A 22,427-nucleotide genomic window follows, 5' to 3' on the forward strand; every position below is an offset into this window, starting at 1 on the left:
TGCTGAGCTACAACTGTTGATACAGTCGTAGGTCCTAACTTCCAACTCAACGCATCAGCCACCACATTAGCTTTTCTCGGTGATAACTGATAGTACAATCGTAGTCCTTAATCAACTCAAGCCACCGTCTCTGCCTCAAATTCAACTCCTTCTATGTGAAGAAATACCTGAGACTTTTATGATCAGTGAAGATCTCACATTGCACACCGTATAGATAGTGTCGTCAGATCTTCAGTGCATATACAACAGCAGCCAACTCTAGATCATGCGTAGGATAATTTTTCTCGTATTCTTTCAGTTGCCAAGAAGCATACGCTACTACCTTACCCTACTGCACAAGCACACATCCCATATCCTTCAAAGACGCATCATTATTAATCACAAACCCACCATTCCCCGAAGGAATGGTCAAAACTGGAGCAGTAACTAGCCGGTGCTTCAACTCCTGAAAGCACTGCTTGCAATCATTAGTCCACTCAAATTGCACTCCCTTTCTAGTCAATTGAGTCAAAGGCCCAGGCAATTTAGAGAAACCTTCCACGAACCGACGATAGTAACCCACCAGTCCTAGAAAACTCTAAACCTCTTGCACATTCTTCGGCCTCACCCAATGGACCACAACTTCAATCTTGCTAGGATCAACTGAGATACCATCACCAGTCACCCCATGGCCTAAGAATGCCACTTGATCCAACCAAAATTCACACTTCTTCAATTTAGTATACAACTTCTTCTCCCACAGAATTTGTAATTCTAACCTCAGATGATTCTCATGTTCTTCCGTACTCCTCAAGTATACGATAATATCATCAATGAATACCACCACAAATTGATCTAGGTACTCATGGAAAACCCTGTTCATTAGATCCATGAATACCTTCGAAGCATTCGTCAACCCAAAAGGCATGACTAAAAAATCATAGTGGCCATATCTAGTTTGAAAAGCAGTCTTCACCACATCCTCAGATCTGACCCTCACTTGATGATACCCTGACCGCAAATCGATCTTCAAAAAGACCCGCATCCCCTGCAACTGGTCAAAGAGATCATCTATACGAGGTAAAGGATAGCGATTCTTCACAATTACCTTGTTTATCTCACAGTAATCAATGCACATCCGTATTGACCCGTCCTTCTTCTTCACAAACAATACTAGAGCTCCATAGGGTGAAACACTAGGTCGATTGAAATCCTTGTCCAGTAATTCCTGCAATTACTCCTTTAACTCCCGAAGTTCTGCTGGAGCCATTCGGTACGGAGCCTTAGAGATCGGTGCCTTACCAGGCAGCAACTCTATCGCGAACTCCACCTCACAATCCGGAGGTAAACTGGGTAAATCATCTGAAAAAACATCCGGGAACTTGCTGACTACTCAAATATCCTCGAGTCTCAACTCATCCTACGGCGGTTCCTTCATACAAGCTAGGTACCCCTGACAACCATTCAAGAGTAACCTCCTCTCCTGTAGTGTTGATAGAATCTGTGGTGGTCGGCCGTACACACGATCCCACGAATTCATACTCATGTTCCCTAGGAGGTCTAAACACTACTACCTTCCTACGATAGTCAATGACAGCATAATTGGAGAACAACCAATCCATCCCTAGAATAACATCAAACCCTGACATGTCATACACCACAAGATTCGCCGGTAGCAGTTTCCCCTAAATTACCACTGGGCAATCTTCCAACATCCTACTACAGAATTTTTGACTCTACGAGTCCAATCCTATCTTGATAATGACAAATCACTTGATATTTGATCTGTGCATTGAGTTTGTGAATAAGACTTACACTAACCATACACGGAAAGATAATGAGTCATGGACGCCATAAAGTAAAGCTTATACATTTTAGAAAGCACCATGGAACTCAAAGAGTATGAGAAAACAAGATGCAAGCGGCAAAGTTCAAGAATATTTTGGGAATGGGTATTTAGATCTCATGTACTTACATTTTCGTATGATTTAATTTGAGGCTCATAACTTAGAATGATTGTTAGGATTCATGCATTTCATGTACATCATTTGGGAATCTTCATGGACCTAGAAATGTTTGAAAAATCATGAAATATATGTTTTATAAAAGGCCTAAGAAAAAGAGCAAAGCATTTTTTTTAATTAGAAAAAAGGAGGGGACTTCGGTAGCCTGAAGTTAACCTTAGGCGCCTGAAGAATTTCTTCGGTAGCCTGAAGATTAAGTTCAGTAACCTGAAGAATTAAATGGGAAAGACAGAACCTAGAAAAGGTACCTCGATCGTCTGACCCTGGAACCTCAGGTGCCTGAAGTTGCCATTTCAGGAGCCTGAAGTCGAGTTTAGTTGCCTGAACTAGCGGGAAAGCCTAAAAATCAATTTTTTATTAAAAAGACTCGCGAGCTATCTTATTGATCCAATGGTTGAGATCAATCCTAAAGGTAATATACTATATATTATGAATATCTAAACCCTAGAACACAAGTTAGACATGCAAGAAAGAGAAGAACACACCTTGTTGCAAGATCATTGAAAAGTGTTATACGATTGCCTATACATCAATCTATAATCTTCAAGCTTAGGCAAATCAAATCAGATTTTCAAAGGGAACTTGCTTACTTTACTGGACTTCAATCTAGTATTAAGGTTTGATCTTTCAAGTTATTAGTGTTGTGACTTTTCATCTCATCTCATTGCTTGTTCTTGACTAAGTATTGAAAAGTTTTGATCTAAAGTGTGCCTATTCATATATAATATATATTTTTGAGAAGATCATTAGTTGAGAAAACTTATTTAACTTGCTTGATTGATTTTTTGATTCAAGTGTGTGTTTTCTAAAGGATATATATTTATTTATATTACTACTTGATTAAATATCCTTGGTACTTACAACCCTACATTTAATTGAGGGGTATTTTTTGAAAATTAACATTCTCAGTTTGTGATTGAATACATGAAATAAAGCTTTGTGATTTTGATTGAGTTTGTATTCAAGACAAAGATTTTGTTAACGAGTTCACTTCAAAATACTTTTGCATCTTTACAAAGTGAACCAAGAACCCTAGTTAACTCTAAGGCATTTCAAATAAATTTTTACTTTGGAGTTTTGATTAAATACAAATTTGTGTGTTGACACATATCATACATCAAACGATTGTACCATTTTTCATACATTCATGAGCTTCAAGTTATATCATATGTTAATGTGTTAGGAATTTGAATTGTACTCACAAGCTTTTTTTAGAAGCATTGTTTTGAGTGTATTTTCCAGATTTTATTATATACACGGTTCGGGGTGTGAACCGGTGTGTGAGGAGAGAGTTGTATCTCTTGTAAGCAGCAAGTAAGAGAAAGTTGTGTCTCTTGTAAGCAGCGGATTGTACGGGAAGCTCCGTCCCACTTTAAGAGCAGGGTTTTAGTGAATCCTTGAGTGGTTGCTCAAGGCAAGGACGTAGGCCAAGTCGGCTGAACCTCGTAAAACTGTGTTTGTCCTCTCTCTTCCCTTTACTCTTTATTTTCAGCATTGCATTTAATTTGTGTATATTGCCTACATAGATAGGATAGTCTTGCACTTAAGTAATTGAGTAACAAGAATTTATTGCTAAATTTATAAGAAGGGTGTAAGAGGTAACTAAGTGCCTTAGAATTTTTTAAATACCTAATTCACCCCCCCCCCCTCTTGGGATTACACCTTAATCAACATTTGGTATCAGAGCGGGTTTACTTAGACTTGATAGTTAATTTGTAAAACAATCACATGGCACACATTGGTGTAACTTCATTTGGTGAGGGACACTCATCCACTAGACCACCCATTTTCTGTGGTGTAAATTACACCTATTAGAAACATAGGATGAGCATATATCTACTAAACGTAGATTTGAAGGTTTGGAAAATTGTGACTAAGGGAAATCACATTCCCATAAAAGTAATTGATAAGATTAATGTACCTAAAACTGAAGATGAATATACTGAAGAGGATTGGAAGTCAGTTAAAAGTAATGCCATTGCCACGAATATACTTTTTAGTGCACTAGATGTCAGTGAATTTAATAGGGTAATGGCATGTAACTTAGCTAAAGAAATTTGGGAAAAATTAGAAGTTACATATGAAGGCACTAAGGAAGTAAAGGATAGCAGGATAGACATGCTCACTAGTGAATATGAAGCATTTAAAATGACGGTTGATGAATCCATACAATCCATGTACACTAGATTCACACACATTATTAACTCTTTAAATGCTCTTGGAAAAACTTACCCTTCTTATGAGTTGATCAGGAAAATACTCAAGGGATTACCTCTAGTGTGGTAAGCTAAAGCTACTACAATAGCAGAAGGGAGAAATCTCAAGGAGATGTCGGTGGACGAACTCATTGGATCACTCATCACTTATGAGCTGGCAATAAACGAAAGAAAAATGAGCAAAGCAAAGCTAAGAAGGTCACTGCACTTAAGGCATCATCAAGCTATTCAAGTGAAGGAAGCGATTCCGAAACGGATGATGACATGGCCTTGCTCACAAAGAAGTTCGGGAAGTTCTTGAAGAAGAACAAAAAGTTCAATAGAAAATTCTGGAACTCTAAATCAGAAAGAGGAGAGCAAAGCATGAAGAAAAATAAGGAGGATCCACCAACATGCTACAATTGCCAAGAAGTTGGACACATCAAGACTGAGTGCCCCAAACTCATAAAAGCTTCAAAGAAAAAGAAGAAGGTGCTGAAAGTCGGCTAGGATACACACAGCACTAGCAGTTCAGAATATGAATCCAGCGACGATGAGGTTGCCAATCTCTGTCTAATGGCATATAATGACATTGAGGTACAATCATCTCTTTCATCATCGTCATACTATTCTAGTGAATCTGAAAATGAAAATGATATGATGTCATATGATGAACTGAAACAAGAATACCTATACACTATTAAAATGCTTGAGAAGAAAACAAAGAAAATTTCTGAGTTAAGAAGCAAAGTCAAAGAACTTTCAATTCTTGTTGAACACCAAAATGAATCCCATGCATCTTTCATAAAGGATAAAGATTTGAAAATTGAGAAGTTAAAAATGGAATTGAAAGACAAATTTGAAATTATCTGTAAATTTATTGAAGGACAAAACAATTTTGAAAAGCTTTTAGGATCTCAAAGAAATTCTCTAGAAAAAGAAGGACTCAGTTTTAATGGTAAAGAAAATATGAAGAAAAGACATCTTTACATGGGATATTTTACAAAAGGATCAAAGTCATTTGTTCCAACTAAAAATCATTATAGATATGCTACATGCTTTAAATGTAGAAGGTTGGGTCACATAAGATTCGACTATCCTTTCAAAAATAAAGATGTAAAAATAAAGAAAGTATAGAAGGTCAAAGGTCAATTTAGCACTAACCCCCCTGGACCCAAGACAATTTGGGTACCAAAGCTAGTTGTTTAATTGTGTCTTGCATATCTGCTTAAGATCCACATCCTCAAAAGATAGATGGTATATGGATAGCGGATGCTCACACCCAGAGATAAATCAAAATTCACATCCATCGTACTCAAGGATGAAGGGTTTGTTACTTTTGGTGATAATGCTAAGGGAAGGATCACAGGTATCGGTAAAGTCGGTAATGATTCCTCACTCATTATTGATGATGTGTTATTAGTTGAAGGTTTAAAACATAATTTATTGAGCATAAGCTAACTATGTGATAAAGGTTACAAAGTATCATTTGAACATGACAAGTGCATAGTTGAACACAAAACTAATAATAAGACACTCTTCATTGCTAAGCGTCATGAAAACATATATACCACAAGCTTTGATAACTTAACTACACAGAGTGTGACATGCCTATCTGCCATGAATGAATTAAGTTGGATTTGGCATAGGAGACTAGGACACGCAAACATGGATTTAATCTCAAAACTCGTTCAGAAAGAATTAGTTAAGGGACTGCCTAAGACTAAATTGGTGAAAGATAAAATTTTTGATGCATGCCAACTAGGAAAACAAACAAGAACAAGCTTTAAAAAGAAGAAGAAAGAGATCTCCACTACTAGGCCACTACAAATGCTACACTTAGACTTCTTTGGACCGAAACAAAATTCAAAGTTTAGGAGGAAAATCATACGCATTTGTCATAGTTGATGACTTTTCACGATACACATGGATACTATTCTTAGGTCATAAAGATGAAACATGTAAAATATTTATAAATCTATGCAAGAAAGTACAAAATGAAAAGGGATACACAATTACTAAAATTTGAAGTGATAGGGGTAGAGAATTTAAAAATTAAGGCATGAAATACTATTGTAACTCATTAGGAATTGCCCATAATTTTTCAGCTCCTAGAACACTACAACAGAATGACGTAGTTGAAAGAAAGAATAGATCTATACAAGAAATGGCCAGAACCATGCTTAACGAATATAAATTACCTAAATACTTCTGGGCCGAGGCAGTGAATACTGCCTGCTATGTGCTAAATAAAGTTCTAATTAGACCATCACTTAATAAGACTCCTTACGAATTATGGAATGGTCATAGACCAACATATCATATTTTCATGTTTTTGGCTATAAGTGTTTTGTGCTTAGAGACAATGAGCATTTAAGAAAATTCGATGTAAAATCTGATGAAGGTATCTTCCTAAGGTATGCTTTAGATAGTAAAGCCTATAAAGTATATAATAAACGAACATTGACGGTTAAAGAGTCTATTCATGTAGTGTTCGATGAGACAAATCCCTTCTCTAAAAGAATTGATGAAGATGAACCTGAATTAAACAAGGAACTAAAAGAACTATCAATTGAGAATGATTCAGAAAAGAAAAATGAACTTAAAGGACCATCCATTGAAATTGATCAAACTACAAACGAGGCTAATGAACCACCTAGAGAATGGAAATACATAAAGAATCATCCCATAGATCAAATAATAGGTGAACCATTACGTGGAGTATCCACTCGCTCCTCTCTTAGGAATATGATGAGTCATTGTGCATTTTTATCTCAAGAAGAACCTAAGAATGTGAGTGAAGCTATAGAGGATGAATCTTGGGTGCTATCCATGCAAGAAGAATTAAATCAATTTGAAAGAAATAAAGTGTGGACTTTAGTTCCCAGACCAGAGGATAAGTCAATCATAGGGACCAAATGGATATATAAGAATAAGAAAGATGAACATGGAGTAGTTGTGAGAAATAAGGTTAGATTAGTAGCTCAGGGATATAATCAAGAAGAAGGTATAGATTTTGAAGAAACATTTGCCCCTGTAGCTAGGATGGAAGCCATACGAATGTTATTAGCAATAATAGCTTTTAAGGATTTCAAGCTATATCAAATGAACATCAAAAGTGCATTTTTAAATGGCTACATAAATGAAGAAGTGAATGTACAACAACCCCTAGGCTTTGAAAACCATAAGAATCCAGATCACGTATATAAACTGAAAAAGCCTTCTACGGTTTAAAGCAAGCTCTTAGAGCTTGGTATGAAAGGCTAAGCGGTTTTCTATTAGAAAATGGATTTATAAGAGGAAAGATAGATACAACCCTCTTCATAAAGGCTAAGAACGATGATATTCTCTTAGTTCGAGTATACGTAGATGACATCATCTTTGGCGCTATAGATAAAGAATTGTGTAATGAATTTGCCAATACCATGCAAAATGAATTTGAGATGAGTATGATGGGTGAATTAAATTTCTTCCTAGGACTTCAGATCAAACAAGCAAATCATGGAATATTCATAAATCAATCAAAGTATATTAGAGACCTACTCAAATGACCGGCACTCACCCTTGTTCCATTTGTGGCATCTGGTACAACAATCACTAGTTTGGCTCCCCTGAGAACCCTGACGCTCGGTATTCTAACAGTAACCCGAGCCCTTATTCCTTTTCTTCCACCATCCCTGATGAGATCCAGACTAAGAACTAGAAGATATTGTCCTCTTCCTCGATTCCTGATCCACCTCATCCTCTTGGATGCCAGTCTCAATCACCGTGGCTTTATCCACCAACACCGAAAATTCATGGATCTGAAGCATACCCACTAGTCTACGGATATCCTTCCTCAGACCCTTCTCAAATCTCCGAGTCTTCTTGTACTCGCTTGAGATCAAACACGGTGCAAATCGGGACAGCTCTATGTACCGAGCCGCAGACCCCTGCACCGTCATACTTCCCTGAGTCAAAGCAGAAAACTCATCTGCCTTTGCATCACGTATGGAAGCCAGGAAGTATCTATCAAAGAACACTTCTTTGAAACGGCTCCACGTCATCTCCTCTGGACTGGCTCTCTACTTCTCTAGCAGATTCACTGCAGTCCACCATCGACCCGCCTCCCCAGATAGATGGAAGGTAGCATAGAGGACTCGCTGCCTATCCGTGCAGTGCAGGACCTCCAAGATCCTCTCAATTTTCTCCACCCAATCCTCTGCTATCATCAGGTCAAGTGTTCCAGAGAACGTCGGAGGATGCATGCGCGTGAACCTCTCAATGGTGCACCCCGCAATAATAGGAGAGCGTTCAAGTCTCCTCACACTCCGCCCAATCTCTTGTAAAACCTGCCTCGTCAAACCTCAAGGAACAGAAGGAGACTCATCACTCGCAGTCTCCTCGAAGAAACTTCCCAGGTCATTGTCCTTGGGCTCCATGCTGCAACACAATAGAAATCTATTAGTATCCCTAAAACACGTACAGTTAACACAATGATCTATCCCCAATCATGTTAACTATTCCCTACCAAGTCCAAGTCTGTACTATCACACCAACATGAAAGTCATCAATGATCTGCCTTACTTTTACTGGAATCGTCATTCCAAGAAAAACACGGAATACCGCCGACAAGTCCCAGTCTAGCAACGGAACAACCCTCAACCAACTCTACCCACATCCATCATCATATACTCTGGTATGTACTCACAGCTAAGCCTAACCAAGTTTACAAGACTAACAACTTGGGTAGTTCTAATACCAAGCTATCACCCCCCGAACCCGAAAATGGGACCCAGGGGTGAGAATGTAACCTAACCTGTCCCTGTATCCAATAAAACATCCAAAGATATAGTATAAAGGATGAGGCTCTAACCCGTGGGGTTCCTAGGCACCCTATACACATCCAAATACAACAGAGTATATGCAACGAAAAAATGTCATTCTATACATACATGGTACCATACCAGATTCTATACAAGAAACGGAGTCCAGGCTCCACACATACAAAATGTACAACTGGGTGCCCAACATATCTCAAAATGAAAAACCACAAAAACACAAGTCCTAGAACTTACCCAAGCGCTACCCACAGTACACCGGCCACTACGCTCCCGACACAAAGATGCTAGTTCCAGTTACTCAAAGGACCTAAAAAATATATACGTACAGCAGGGGTGAGACACCTCTCAGTGAGGAAGAATACAGGTTATACCGGTGTGTGGCATTTGAGTGTTATTAAGATGCAACATACACACAGTTAAATGCAGTTCCAGTACTAATTTCACAATGGTGCATACACGCACACACACATGATTAGCAATCTCGGTGTTGTCACACCCTACGACCTGAAATCGGCCTACGATATACAACGTTGGCCCGTAGCCAACCCGCGAACACGGCGCCACCGGCACATGGATAGTCCCCGACTCCCATGGCATCGTACCAGCGCTAAACTGGTGTATCCACACCCTTCAATGATCAGTCGGGATAGGCTCACGCCCTCAGATATAGAGTTGGACACTCTGCCAACTTATGGCTAGCAATTTCATACACCCTCAGATATAAATTCGGACACTCTCAGTACCTGGAACAAATTCGAAACCACGTTCCTACTAGCATTTCAACCAAAATACAACACAAACATGCATGCTCATATAACTAAACAAGCTACACCCATTTGGTAATCTAAAATCATGGTTTTCCAAACATATATAGTTTAAAATAAGTCAAGCTAAGGCCATCCCTATAACATAGTAAAAATCAACATATACATTTTGTTATAACAAAACCAGAGATGCAGCCTGTTACCCCTTTTTCCCAAAACTGTAATCATGAAAAACCCATAGTTTTTCTCGTTAGATCCCCTCCCCCCCCCCCCCCAAATGAGTAACCAAAATACACACAAGACCGTGAACCACAATTCTACCGAGTCCGATTTTAAAAATAACCGATATAAATACAAATCCCCTTACCTTTTCCCAAAATAGCAAATCATGAACTCTAAGACCCTTAAATAGCGAACTGAGTTCCAAAACCTACAACGAACAGTACAGAAGATACTCACAATAATGTTTCCTACAAAACTACCAGATCAGAACTGAAAATCGAGCCTTATCTCGATTTTACATCAAAACCCAAAAATGGTCGAACTGAAAATCTAATCCATAGAACTTGTAGAGAATCCTTCCATGATCCTCGTGGTAACTTCAGATTAACAATTCTCAATTCCTATGGTGAAGAAATCTAGAGAGATGAAGTGTAAGGAGAGCTTGTAGAGAGATAGAGAGAGAAAAAGAGATTTCTTAGCTGAGAAGTAATGAAAACTTCTATTTATAGCACCCTTGACTCAGCGGATCTCGTCGACGAATTGCGTCCTCGTCGACGAGGCTCTATAGGCTTCTCGTCAATGAGACTATGACCTCATCGATGAGTCTGGGATTTTTGATTTTTTGAAACCCCTCGGCTTCTCCTTGTCGAAGAGCATCTGAACTTCATCAACAAGAGATACAAAGCCTTCATCGACAAACTCTAGCTTCGTCGACGAAACTTGTTCAAATTCCAATTTTTTTACCCCTCTCTTAATTATTTAACCTATGTATCACGGTTCGAGTTCTTACGGGTTTACAATCATGGGATAAATAGGGATTATTTGCAAACTACGTTCCAACTCATCATGCGTCTCCAGCTTCTGGCTCTTTTATCTCCAACTACAACAATCTCCCACTTGGATATGGAGACACCTCCTCAATCAGTATTATAAATAAATGATGTGCTCAAAATATATCTTCAGGCATGAAGACCAACTGAAGTTGAACACAACTTCAGCTTCTCTATAGTCACTACCTTCCCATCTGCTCGATTCCTGCAGACTAATCTGATGGCTGTCAGCTTCACAACTAGTGCAAAGATGCTGGTGTAGTTAATCCCTTTCTTTTGTTCGAAGCCTTTGACTACCAAACGAGGCTTGTACCTTCTGGAGTCGTCATGCTTCTCTTTTATTTTGTACACCCACTTGTTGTGAAGGCCTTTGGGAAACTCACCTAGTTCCCACGTTCTGTTGGAGGTGAGGGACAACACCTCATCTTTCATCGCAAGCTCCCACTTGTTTGTATCTGCCACCTAACATGCTTCATCATAGCATTCGGGCTCTCCTCCATCTGTAGGAAGTAAGTAATCAATATACCTTCTATTTGGTACATGAGACTGAGTACATCTCCTAAGCTCCAGAGCTGGACTAGGAGACGGTGGTGCGACGATCTGCTCCACTGGTTCCTCCACCTGAGGATTCTCGGCATTCTAATGTTGTGTCCCGAAACATTCTGAGTGGACTAGTTTTAGTCTCTTCTTCTTTGGGGCACGAGTGTTTATCTGGAAACTGACCCTCTTCTATTTCCCTACTATACAATCCTCATACATGTCAATCTGCACTGATTGTAGACCACTCAATTTTCCCTTTGAGTGCATCACCCAAAGTCCCTTCTCGTTCACGTGACCGAGTCGTTGGTGCCAGATGTTGCTGTCTTCATTTCTTGCAGCAACTAAAATAGACATGGAGGCATTGGAGGTTAGAAAAAGAGTTCTGCTTTTCTTACCTCGCGCAATCACTTGTACACCCTTTGAAACTTTCCATTCATAGCCAAAGAATTTCGTCGTGTATCCCTCATCTGCCAGCTTACCAATTGAGATCAAATTTTTCATCAGGTCTGGAATATATCTGACACCCTTCAGCTTCCATACTGACCCGTTTATATTGATCTTCATAACTCCCTTGCCGCTTATGTCACAAAGTTGATCGTTGCCAAGGCACAACTTACCAAAATTACATGGTGTGTACTCCTCTAGGCAATCTCTGCAGCAAGTGGCATGAAATAAGGCTCCGGAGTCGAAGATCCAAGACTCCTACTTGCTCTCCAAAGAGCATATCAACATCTTATCATTTTTGGAAGCAATATTTGCCTCTGTCTTTGCCCTCATCTCATATTCTTTCTCCTGACTCCTGCATTGGTTCTTGTAATGAACAGTTTTTCCACAGTTCCAGCACTCAATAACTTTTGTGCTCTGGGAACCTGCGTCCTGAGTACCTCTAGGATTTCTGTATTCAGACCGCTTGGGCCTAGATCTACTATGGTTGTTTGATCGTCCACACTTGTTTTCTTTGCCTTGACTCTCCATTTTCAAGGCCAAACTCAAAATGGATCCATGGTTCAACTGCATTATGATTTCCTCCATCAAAATCATGCCTACGACCTCATCATATACAAGCTTCGATTTTCCTACGAAGCTACTGATGGTAGTAACAACATCATTCCAACTTTTAGGCAACTTACTGAGAATCAGTAGGGCCCAAATCTCATTATCAAATGTTATCCCGACTGAGGTGAGTTGATCCGAAAATTCGTTGAAATTATTCAAATGACTGCTGAAACTTTCACCTACAGACATGCCCATCGTAAATAGTATTTTCATAAGATGTACCTTGTTTGCGGATGAAGGCTGCTTGTAAATATTAGAGAGCGCATTCATTAGAGACTTGGTGGATGTTATATGTTTGATATTAAACGCCACAGATTTTGACAATGTCATTCTGATGGCTCCGAGGGCTTTTTGATCAAGTAACTCTCACTCGTCCTTGTTCATGGATGTTGTCTTACCCTTCAACGGTAAGTACAATTCCTTTCCAAACAAATAATCTTCTATCTGCATCTTCCAGAAACCGAAATTGTTGCCATTGAACATTTCGATTTTTGAGCTCTTTTCATTTGACATCTCTATTTACTAATCTAAAGATGGAATTAGCTCAAATGGATAGCTTGGTTGGATCTGAAATGATCGAAAACCCTAGAAATGGTTCAAGTCGCTCGAAAAACGGACCCAAAATGACTCCAAAAAGCTCAGTCAAAGTTTTAGGTCAAACTTGGTCAACTAGTCAACGCTGACGTAGCACCTGCTGACGTGGCAGTGGGGTCCACTGGATAACGTGGTAGCTGACGTGGCACCCAGATGACGTTGCATCCCTGCTGACGTGGTGCTGAGGCGACGGGCCGGATCCGGGTCGGGACCAGTTCTTGGGTTGACCCGGTCTGAGTCTGTATCTGGGTCGGGTTGGATTTCTTGGGTCGGGTTGAGGCTTTCTAGGCGAGGAAGATGCGTGCAATCGTGTGCGGCATGTGAGGAGCTGGTCACCGGTGCGTGGTGAAGCGTCTTGCTCCGGCAAGGCGCGTAAGGGCTCATGAGCCTTCGTTTGAACTCCATTCAAGCACTGGCTTGCACAGTTCTCTTCATATCGAGGAGCTAAATATTTGGTGGCCTCAAAACTTAGTTTCGAGCCACTAGACAGAGCTCTAATTTCGGGATCACTTTCGATCTAACTTTTCTGCTCCAACCGAGCTTTGATACCACTTGTTAGGAACCTGTGAGCAACCACAAAGATGTGACACCGGAAATTTAACGTGGTTCGGTCAATATCGACCTACGTCTATGGAGCACACACCACAAATTCACTATTCGTCAAAAAATTACAATTCTCACTCTCTCTCTCTCTCTCTCTCCCTCTCTTCCTTCTCTCTTTCTCCTCTCTGCTCTCTGAGCTTCTCACTTGTGCATCTCTTGTATTCCTTAGCCCTCTATTTATAGGGCTGATATTTAAAACAATATTTAATCACAATTAAACATAATCAATCACAAATGGGAGGTTTACAATCATGGGATAAATGGGGATTAATTACAAACCGCGTTCCAACTCATCACGCGTCTCCAGCTTCTGGCTCTCCTGTCTCCAACTACAACAATATCTTAAAATATTACATGATTATTTTCATCTGAATTTACAAGGATTAAAATTTGTTTAATGGTCCAGCATTAAAATCTTTTAGAATAACATTATTAGCAAAATTTGTTTCAACTTCTTTAATCTTTTCCTTTTCTTTTATAGATGCTTGGTATAGATCTATCAAGTGCTTGGGCGTACAACAAGTATGCGACCAATGACCTTTTTCTCCGCATCTGTAACATTTAGTTTCATGCTGACCATGACCATGCCTGCGACCTCATCCTCAACCACGAGATGTATTCATATTCACTTCAAGGAATGGGGTTGAACCAGTTAGATGAGTTTGGTAATTTTTCATCAAAAGTTTGTTATTTTCCTCAGCGACAAGAAGACATGATATTAGTTCAGAAAATTTAGTAATTTTCCTCTTTTTATTTTGTTGCTGCAGGAGCACATTAATGCAATGGAAAGTAATAAAAGTTTTTTTCTAACATGTCTTCATTAGTAATATTTTCATCACATAATTTTAGTTTCGAGCTAATCTTATATAGGGATGAGTTATATTCATTGACTATTTTAAAGTCTTACAATCTCAGGTGCAACCATTCATATTGAGCTTTTTGTAAAATCACAATTTTATGGTCGTCAAATCAATCCTTTAATTTTTTTGATAGGATAAGTGGGTCATTAATAGTGAGGTATTCAGTCTTTAATTCTTTATCTAAATGATGAATAGGAAGATCATAACTTTGCGTAATCCTGCAGGGATACGATATTTCCATCTAAAATAGTATCTCCCTAGTTCATTGCATTTAGATGGATATCAACATCAAGAATCCATGATAAATAATTGTTGCCTTTGATATCAAGAGGAACAAATTCAAGTTTGCTTAGGTTCGACATCTAAATAAATTAACAATAATTAGGCAATTTAGAAAAAAAAAATTAAAAATTGAAATAAAATCGAGATAATAACATAATATTATTTCCACCCTTCTGGGGGACTTAAATATGTTTCTTCAGGAACATTATTTTATTTTCCTCAATTTCACTATTCAGGAGTATGATTCCAATTTACAATATTAAATTGGGTAATAATTTTCTACTTCTTCCGGAAGTTAAATATATTATGTCTTCTATATGATAAACGTTTCACCTCTTTAGGAGGTCGAATTCAACATCTTTTCGGGAGGTTAAAAATATACCATCTTCAGGTGGTAAATATTTACCATCTCTTCTAGAGATTAGATACATAACATCTTCCGAAGGTCTATCTCTTTGAAAGATTAAATATGTAGATGAGAAATTTAAATATTTTGTCTCTTCCAAAGAACTATATTTTCGAGAAATATATATACCAAAGATTTAAATATATATAGCCTCTTCAGTAGGACTATTTTACCATCTCTTTTGGAGATTGGTACTTTATATATATACATTTATGTACAGAAATAAAATCTTCCATTAAGGCAGTATAAATATACAGAAATATATTAGTCGGTTAGAGTCTCGTGAATTAAAAGAATTAAAGATTTATATCAGTTGATTAGAGTCTTGTGCTGATGACATGTTATAAAATATGTAAAAAATAAATAGGAAAATAAATAAATAGAGACGAGACAGAAACTTATGTGGTTCAGCTATGCCTACTCCAAGGGCGGATGGGATCAAAACTTCACTATCACGGTAGGAATTATAATATGATATGGAACTGACCATATACAAGATATTTCTATCTTCTCTTTATCTCTCCTTTTCTTTCTATATATCCTACTTACTTCAAGTATGCAAGTGAGTATTCAAGCATGCAATGTTTATACAAGTATACAAAGATATGTGTTACAAATGTGAGGGGTAGGATGCCCTTTTATAGGGTAATATGGATACCAATGCATTTATTGGGGTGGAAACCAAAGTGGTGGAAGATGGGGTGACATCTACATTTCTCATAACTTATTTTTCTTAACATATTCGTTAAAATAAATATTTCTATAAAATTAATAATTTTTAGAAAATAAAAAATTATTTTTAAAAATTACTTCTAGTGCTCCTCCGTATGGTCTACTAGTTTTCCTATCCAAAATAATCCCCAAATACTTCTCACTGTTTATATTTCCATTAAAAGGGTAATTTTCAAAAATAATAAATTGTTCGTCAAACATTATTCATTGATATAAATACTTATTTTAAATACTTTCATTATATGTAGTTCCAAACAGGAGCTAAGTGGTAGTTAAGGATCCTTTTTAATACTAACTTTGCATCTATCTTGAGTTTATTTATAGAAATAAAATTTGATCTTAGGTCTAAATTAAGGATGATGTAACATACAATAATTAAATTATAGCAAGCTCAAAAAGCTTATTTAATAGCTATGTTTACTGACATTATACTAAACATTTTATGAAAAGTTATTAATAAATGCATTGCAAGTAAGTAGTGATGTGAGAAGGTTTTTTAGCGATCTGTATATTAGAAAAAGAAAGAGCCTAAACGAAACATAGACCACCTAAAGAAACATGGCAAAATGGCAAGCCTGACAATCCAAATAGCCTCACTTGAAAAAATAAAAAAATTAAAAATAAAGTTTAATGCCTAATTAGGCTCACCTTTAAGTTGGCCAAAATAGGCTAACTTGGCAAAATGACCAAGAACCAAATGTGAAATAGGTCCACTTCACCAAAAAATAAAATAAAATAAACAGGCCAAGTGTAAATGATCAAATATACCTATCAGGTAAGATAGTCTAAGTAGCAGACGTCAAGATTAACCAAATGATTGATTCCCTACTTGTGGTTTGCCTAGTGAATTATCATGGATGCGTCAATAGGTGGGCGGTAGTATTTTCATGCCCTCAGTTTGGTGTTGTCTAGGTGGTGGTAATATTTTCATGACCTCGGTTTGGTGTTGTCTAGGTGGGTCCGAACGGCTCGACGGGTAGGAGTTTTGGTTAAAAAAAAAAAAAAAAAACTTTGTTGTAAACCACTTCCTAAGGTGGAAACCCTAAGAAATGCACATCAAAGAGAGTTGTCTCAACTAGAGAATCTGAAGTGGTAACTTTGACAAAGGTCTTAATGAGTTGATCATCAATATAGATAAGATAGGAATTTGCAATCTTGAAAAGAATACCCATGAGAAAGATTTAATTAAGCTACTGCTAAGAAATAAAGGTGCACGTAAATTACGTCAAGAGGAGTTAATTGGATATACAAAGATCTTGTAACCCCTAAATAATTGTTATAATCTCTAATTCAATTGGAAAAAGGCATTCAAGTTGGGGAGATCACATATAAAAATGGTGATTGAGATAATGCAAGTGTCTTCTCTCAAGAAACTATCATCCTAATTATAGATATAATATTCAAACTGTGAAATGAGTATCACAGTAAGCCCCTAGAGGTCATTAGGAGTCTTTCTAGATCTTCCTTTTTCTTTTTTCTTTTAGTTGTAAGAGATCTCTAACAATCTATAGACACAAAGATTGTTGTTCACTTTTTTATTTCAACAACCATAAGCGGGTTAAATAGAATTGCTGCAAAAATGACATGGAAAAAATACAATTTTATATCAATAAATGCTACTAAAAGCAATCATTACAAAAAATTAAAAAAAAACATATTTTCTTATAGTATGAAAGACTTAAATGTAATGGAATATCTATATTATGAATTTATCGCTTAGTAGGCTTTTTGCTAGTGTCTCCAATCCAACCTATCCTTCAAATTGATAGTATGTAATTGCTCTTTTTCTTTTTTTCTTTTTTATTTGTATTCGTGATCTCATCATAAACCTCTTAAATCTTCTTTGAAGTTGAATTCATCTCTTTAATGTAAAAAGTCCAAACTTTAACCACTGTTAAACATAGACTGAAGCTATGGACGTGCACACTGGTCATTCAAAGTCATAGGTCACTGTACTTTTAACAAACTAAAATAGATGATGAAGAGAGAAGCATGCAGGTTGCTCACATCACAACTCACAAGTAGTTTTGTATGGATTCAAAATCTAAGGGCTGTGGATTATTAGATCTATGTGCAAGTATGTGTGTGTCGTCGTGATGATGAGTGGCTTTGCTAGGAAAAAGGGTACGTTGGGGGGGGGGGGGTTTCAGTTCTCTGTAATGCTTTGAACGGACCCAAACGTCTCATTCCGTTTAAGGAAACGCCATCATGCCCTTTGACACCCCTTCACCTTCTTGGGAACATGCAAACCCTTTAGATTTTGGGAAAAGCATCCAAAGCCACACGACAAAGACAAAAAATAAAAAATAAAATAAACACCCACAACCAATGACATGGCGACCACGCTGTGGGTTGTATTTGTATGCAAACTCAGACTTGAATTATTCAGATTGCTTACATTTCCTCTCCACCTCCAGCTTGCTCCTTGTAGTAATTAATTATACATACATACACGCACATATATATATATATATATATATATATATGAGAGAGAGAGAGAGAGAGAGAGAGAGAGAGAGAGAGAGAGAGAGAGAGAGAGAGATAGAGAGGGAGAGAAAGAAACCTAACTTTGGGTCAGTTTTAACCCTGGAAAATGATTAAGCAAGAAAATGTGTTTAAAGTGGACATGAGGATGTACGATACAAATGTGGTATCTATACTTATATCTAATCAGGATATATCCCGAGATGCATATTTTGAAATATTTGAATACTAGACATTTCGATCTCCCCCCAAATAATATTTGATATGGTTACGCTTGTGATCATTGATTCAAAAGGTAAACAGGAAGTGAAATAATAGATTGGACTTTTGGCATCCATGATTTAAGTGTTGGGGCTTGGATACCGCGAGAGCAACTAGACTAGTAACCAACATGATGGACGCTCATTAATTCTCTCGGTTATGATGTGCTAGAAAATGAAAGGAAACAATAGATCAATTTTATGGCAAAAAATTATATAACTCTGCAATTTTTTTACAGTGTGGCATTTTGATGTTCTCTTTTTGTGTTTGGGTTCTTTTTCCCATGCACAAATACACCAGTACATTCTCTAGCTAGCTAATCATGAATCTGATGAATTGTGCCTGCAGTGGTTGTTGTAGACTATATGTAATCTTATATATATATATAATTTTTTTCACTAAAGGGGATCAAGAGGGCTCACCATTGCACTCCTTGTCGAAATTATTGATAGCATATACGGTAACCCCTTTGATTCTCATTTTCATTTTCATTGCCCTTTTGTGCGATTATTTTGTCGACTACAATGCCGCTTCAATTTGTGAAGCTATCCAATCAAATGGAGAAGAACAGACTTCTGAGATCCCGAGAATTAAATTAGCTAAGGTTTTTGCAGTCCCTCTAAATCAGGTAATTAATAAGATCCCCCTTCATAATTTTCAATTCTATAAATGATATGGACCACAATCCTCTATAATAATATTTTTACTACTGATTAAACTTCTAGCTTTTCTATTGTTCTTGCATCCTTGCAATGCACTCTCATTTCTTTTAGAAAGTGTGATATTTTTAAAGACAAGTAAAAACAACCCTTCTTCCTCTATTGCAATAATTAGAATATTACTAAGAAGAATGACCAAAGTGAAACATTCATCCAAGAACCAAATAACGCGACAGCATTAGGTAATAACTAGAGCAAAGGAAAAGGGAACAAAAAAGTCACTCTTAATTGGAGTGGATAATATCAATCACTGACTCGCAAAAGAAAGACAAAAGCCACTTGAAACTACAGATCAGATGCCCTTCCAAAGAAGATTAATTAAACATTAATTACTTTCTAAAGAAAGGGAATAACCAACGGAAAATGTCAACCCTTTCTCTATCCTTGAATGAAAAATATCATTACTAGTTCAATGCAAGTTACAGCTTCGTTCCAGGCATAAAAAGAAAAAACGCAAGATATAAACTAGAAAATACATATAAAGTAATTACTTCATGAAGGAAAATTAACCATATGAATCCATGTTAGAATGAAACCTTACATTGCAGAAATAAATAAACATCTATCTCTCTAGCTGTCTGTGCATCTTCTTGAGCCCATCCTGCTCCCAGCAGCAGTACCAAATGTAAAAGCAGCTTATACTGAATCATATATTAAAGGTGTGCAGTGCAGTAAGAAAACTAAAGGCCAGCTACTATCAAAGTCAGAAATTAAACTGTGTACACAAGTAAGCACTTATCTAAGAATACCCAAGTCGAAGTTCCAAATCCAAATCCTCCTTTGAGTGACCAACCAGACCAATGTCTAAGTCCAACCTCACAAACCCACCTGTCTTTTTCAGAGCACTGCTCTCCCCTTCCATGTGTGTGAATTTATCTAATTCTCTGGACCCAAAAAAGCTCTTATTTGTTCTCTTCACTTCACAGGGAGAAACAGAAGACAGTGAAGACAAAGAAGGAGAAGGAGAAACCAAGGGAGGCAAATTACTGCAAGCGAACAGTGGTGGGAGTCTACTTGGAGAAGATGATGATGGTGATGATGAAGAGTTTAGGAAATTGGGGTTGGGCCTAGAAGCGGGGACAGGACCATTGTTAGAATAGTGATCAGACTCAGGGTTAAGGTCAAGGTTAAGATTAGGGATGTCCCTTGGAGGTGATTGTCTCAGCCTGGCTCTCTCTCTCCTGTGAACGTTCATGTGGCCTCCAAGAGCTTGAGCAGATCTGAACTCCTTCTTGCAGAAAGTGCATGTGTAAGATCTTGGAGGCCATGAGAACCCACCTATGGTGTCTGCTCCGTAAGTACAGCCAGCGCTGCTGCAATCCCATGGATCTTTGGCCTTCTTAGTGGTGGTGCTGTCCAAAATGGTTCTACTGCCATTAAGAGTGCTATGGCTCTCGTTCAAGTTCTTGCTCAAAACATTCCTCTCCATTGATGTTTTTTGCTTCAGCCAGGCCCAGACCCACCACGATCAGAAACACAGCAACTCTAGCCTAGCTCAAATCATATATATGAGTTTGAAAAAGGAGAGAAGAAAGAGAACGCACCCCTAAAGGCATGTGTGTGGTTACAGAGAGAGAGAGAGAGAGAGAGAGAGAGAGAGAGAGAGAGAGAGAGAGAGAGAGAGGGAGAGAGAGAGAGAATTAAGTGACTGACCTGAGAAGTAAGGTTATGATATTGAGTTGGGGATGGATTTTTCAGGGGTTGGGGGGGGTAGGGGGGGTGGGGGGGGGGGGGGGTGGGGGGGAGTGGAGGAGGAGGGTTGCAGCAGAGTTCATCAAATTCTAAGCCAGAAACAGAAAATCCCATTGGAGGGTACCCACCTGCAGGTGTCCCTTTGCTTGGTATAACCTCGGCCTGGCAGGTTCTGCCTTTTTGCCAAATCTAGCAGTGATTTAGTGAATGTTCTTTCTTTTTTCTTTTTTTTCTTTTAGTTTCCTTTGAATTAATATTGTATCCTACTATTAAATTATTGGTTTTATAAATCAAACAAAGAAACGATGGAGTAAAACAGTGAGCCCGAAACTTTAACTGTCTCAATGGGATGGGTTGGCCATGGAAAAGAAAAGGAAATCAAGGAGATAAATCTTAGACCTTTTTAATTTCATATGTGGGCTTATACTCATATAAAGTAATTATTAAGATTTTTAAAAATATATAAATTTTTTTCTTAAAATAGGATGCGGAATGTTTAAGACTGAATGTTTTGTCGCCAAAATAGTTTAGTGGACTACGAAAACCTTTAAGTATGCTATCACTATGTGTATGAAAAGAAAAGGAAATCAGGGAGAGAAATCTTAGACCATTTTAAATTCATATGTGGGCTTATACTCATATAGAGTAATTATTTTTATTTTTAAAAAATATATGAACTTTTCCTTAAAATAGGATGCAGAATGCTCAAGATTGAAGGTTTTGTTGTCAAAATAGTTTAGTGGACTATGAAAAGCTTTAAGTATACTATCACTATGTGTATGTATTAGGGGTTGAGTAATCATGCTTACTTATTCGGATGATTAGTGCTATACACAAATGGGGCAGTATTAAATATCCTGAAACCCATCTCAATCAAATGTGTCACTAGGCAAACAAATAACCATTATAGTGCATAATCAACTAAATCTAAGTCTATTTAGTCCTTGCCTAGAAAAAAAGAAAAAAAGAAAAATTCTATTTAGGTATCCAAAACATATTAATTAACACATATTTTCATAGAAATATCCTAACAATTTGATTTCAGCATGCAAGATTTTGCTAGAGGTCTTGGGCTCAAGTCCCAAGATAGACCGAGGAGTATAGAATGGGCTCGATCTAGAGAATCTAGTTAGTTCTTAACCTTTCGAAATGCTACATGAGAAAACTGCACACGTGACTTCATGAGCAATAGTCTCTCTGCAGTATTTCACTGGTGCTTCAAGAGGTTAGTTGAAGTACTATTATGTTTTGGGATTTTACTTGAGATATTCTATAAATACACTTTTATGCAATGATATTCCTAAATGGAATGTACATCCCAGTAATTTAAGAATAAAACGTTCACATTGAATTATTCTTTT

At 37.6% G+C, this 22,427-nt stretch overlaps 1 protein-coding gene across 1 annotated transcript; it reads right to left on the reverse strand.

The window, feature by feature from the left end:
• Window positions 1–20,113: 20,113 nt before the first annotated feature.
• Window positions 20,114–20,803, reverse strand: LOC131150457 (transcriptional regulator SUPERMAN-like). The gene has a single exon (XM_058101182.1). It carries the CDS (start codon window positions 20,801–20,803, stop codon window positions 20,114–20,116), a length of 690 nt encoding a protein of 229 aa, XP_057957165.1.
• Between the last annotated feature and the right edge of the window lie 1,624 nt (window positions 20,804–22,427).

The sequence above is a fragment of the Malania oleifera genome, chromosome 3, assembly GCF_029873635.1.
Source record: "Malania oleifera isolate guangnan ecotype guangnan chromosome 3, ASM2987363v1, whole genome shotgun sequence".
NCBI lineage: Eukaryota > Viridiplantae > Streptophyta > Magnoliopsida > Santalales > Ximeniaceae > Malania > Malania oleifera.

Coding starts and splice junctions, on each gene's coding strand:
- LOC131150457 (XM_058101182.1), bottom strand. CDS start 20,803: ATGGAGAGGAATGTTTTGAGCAAGAACTTGAACGAGAGCCATAGCACT.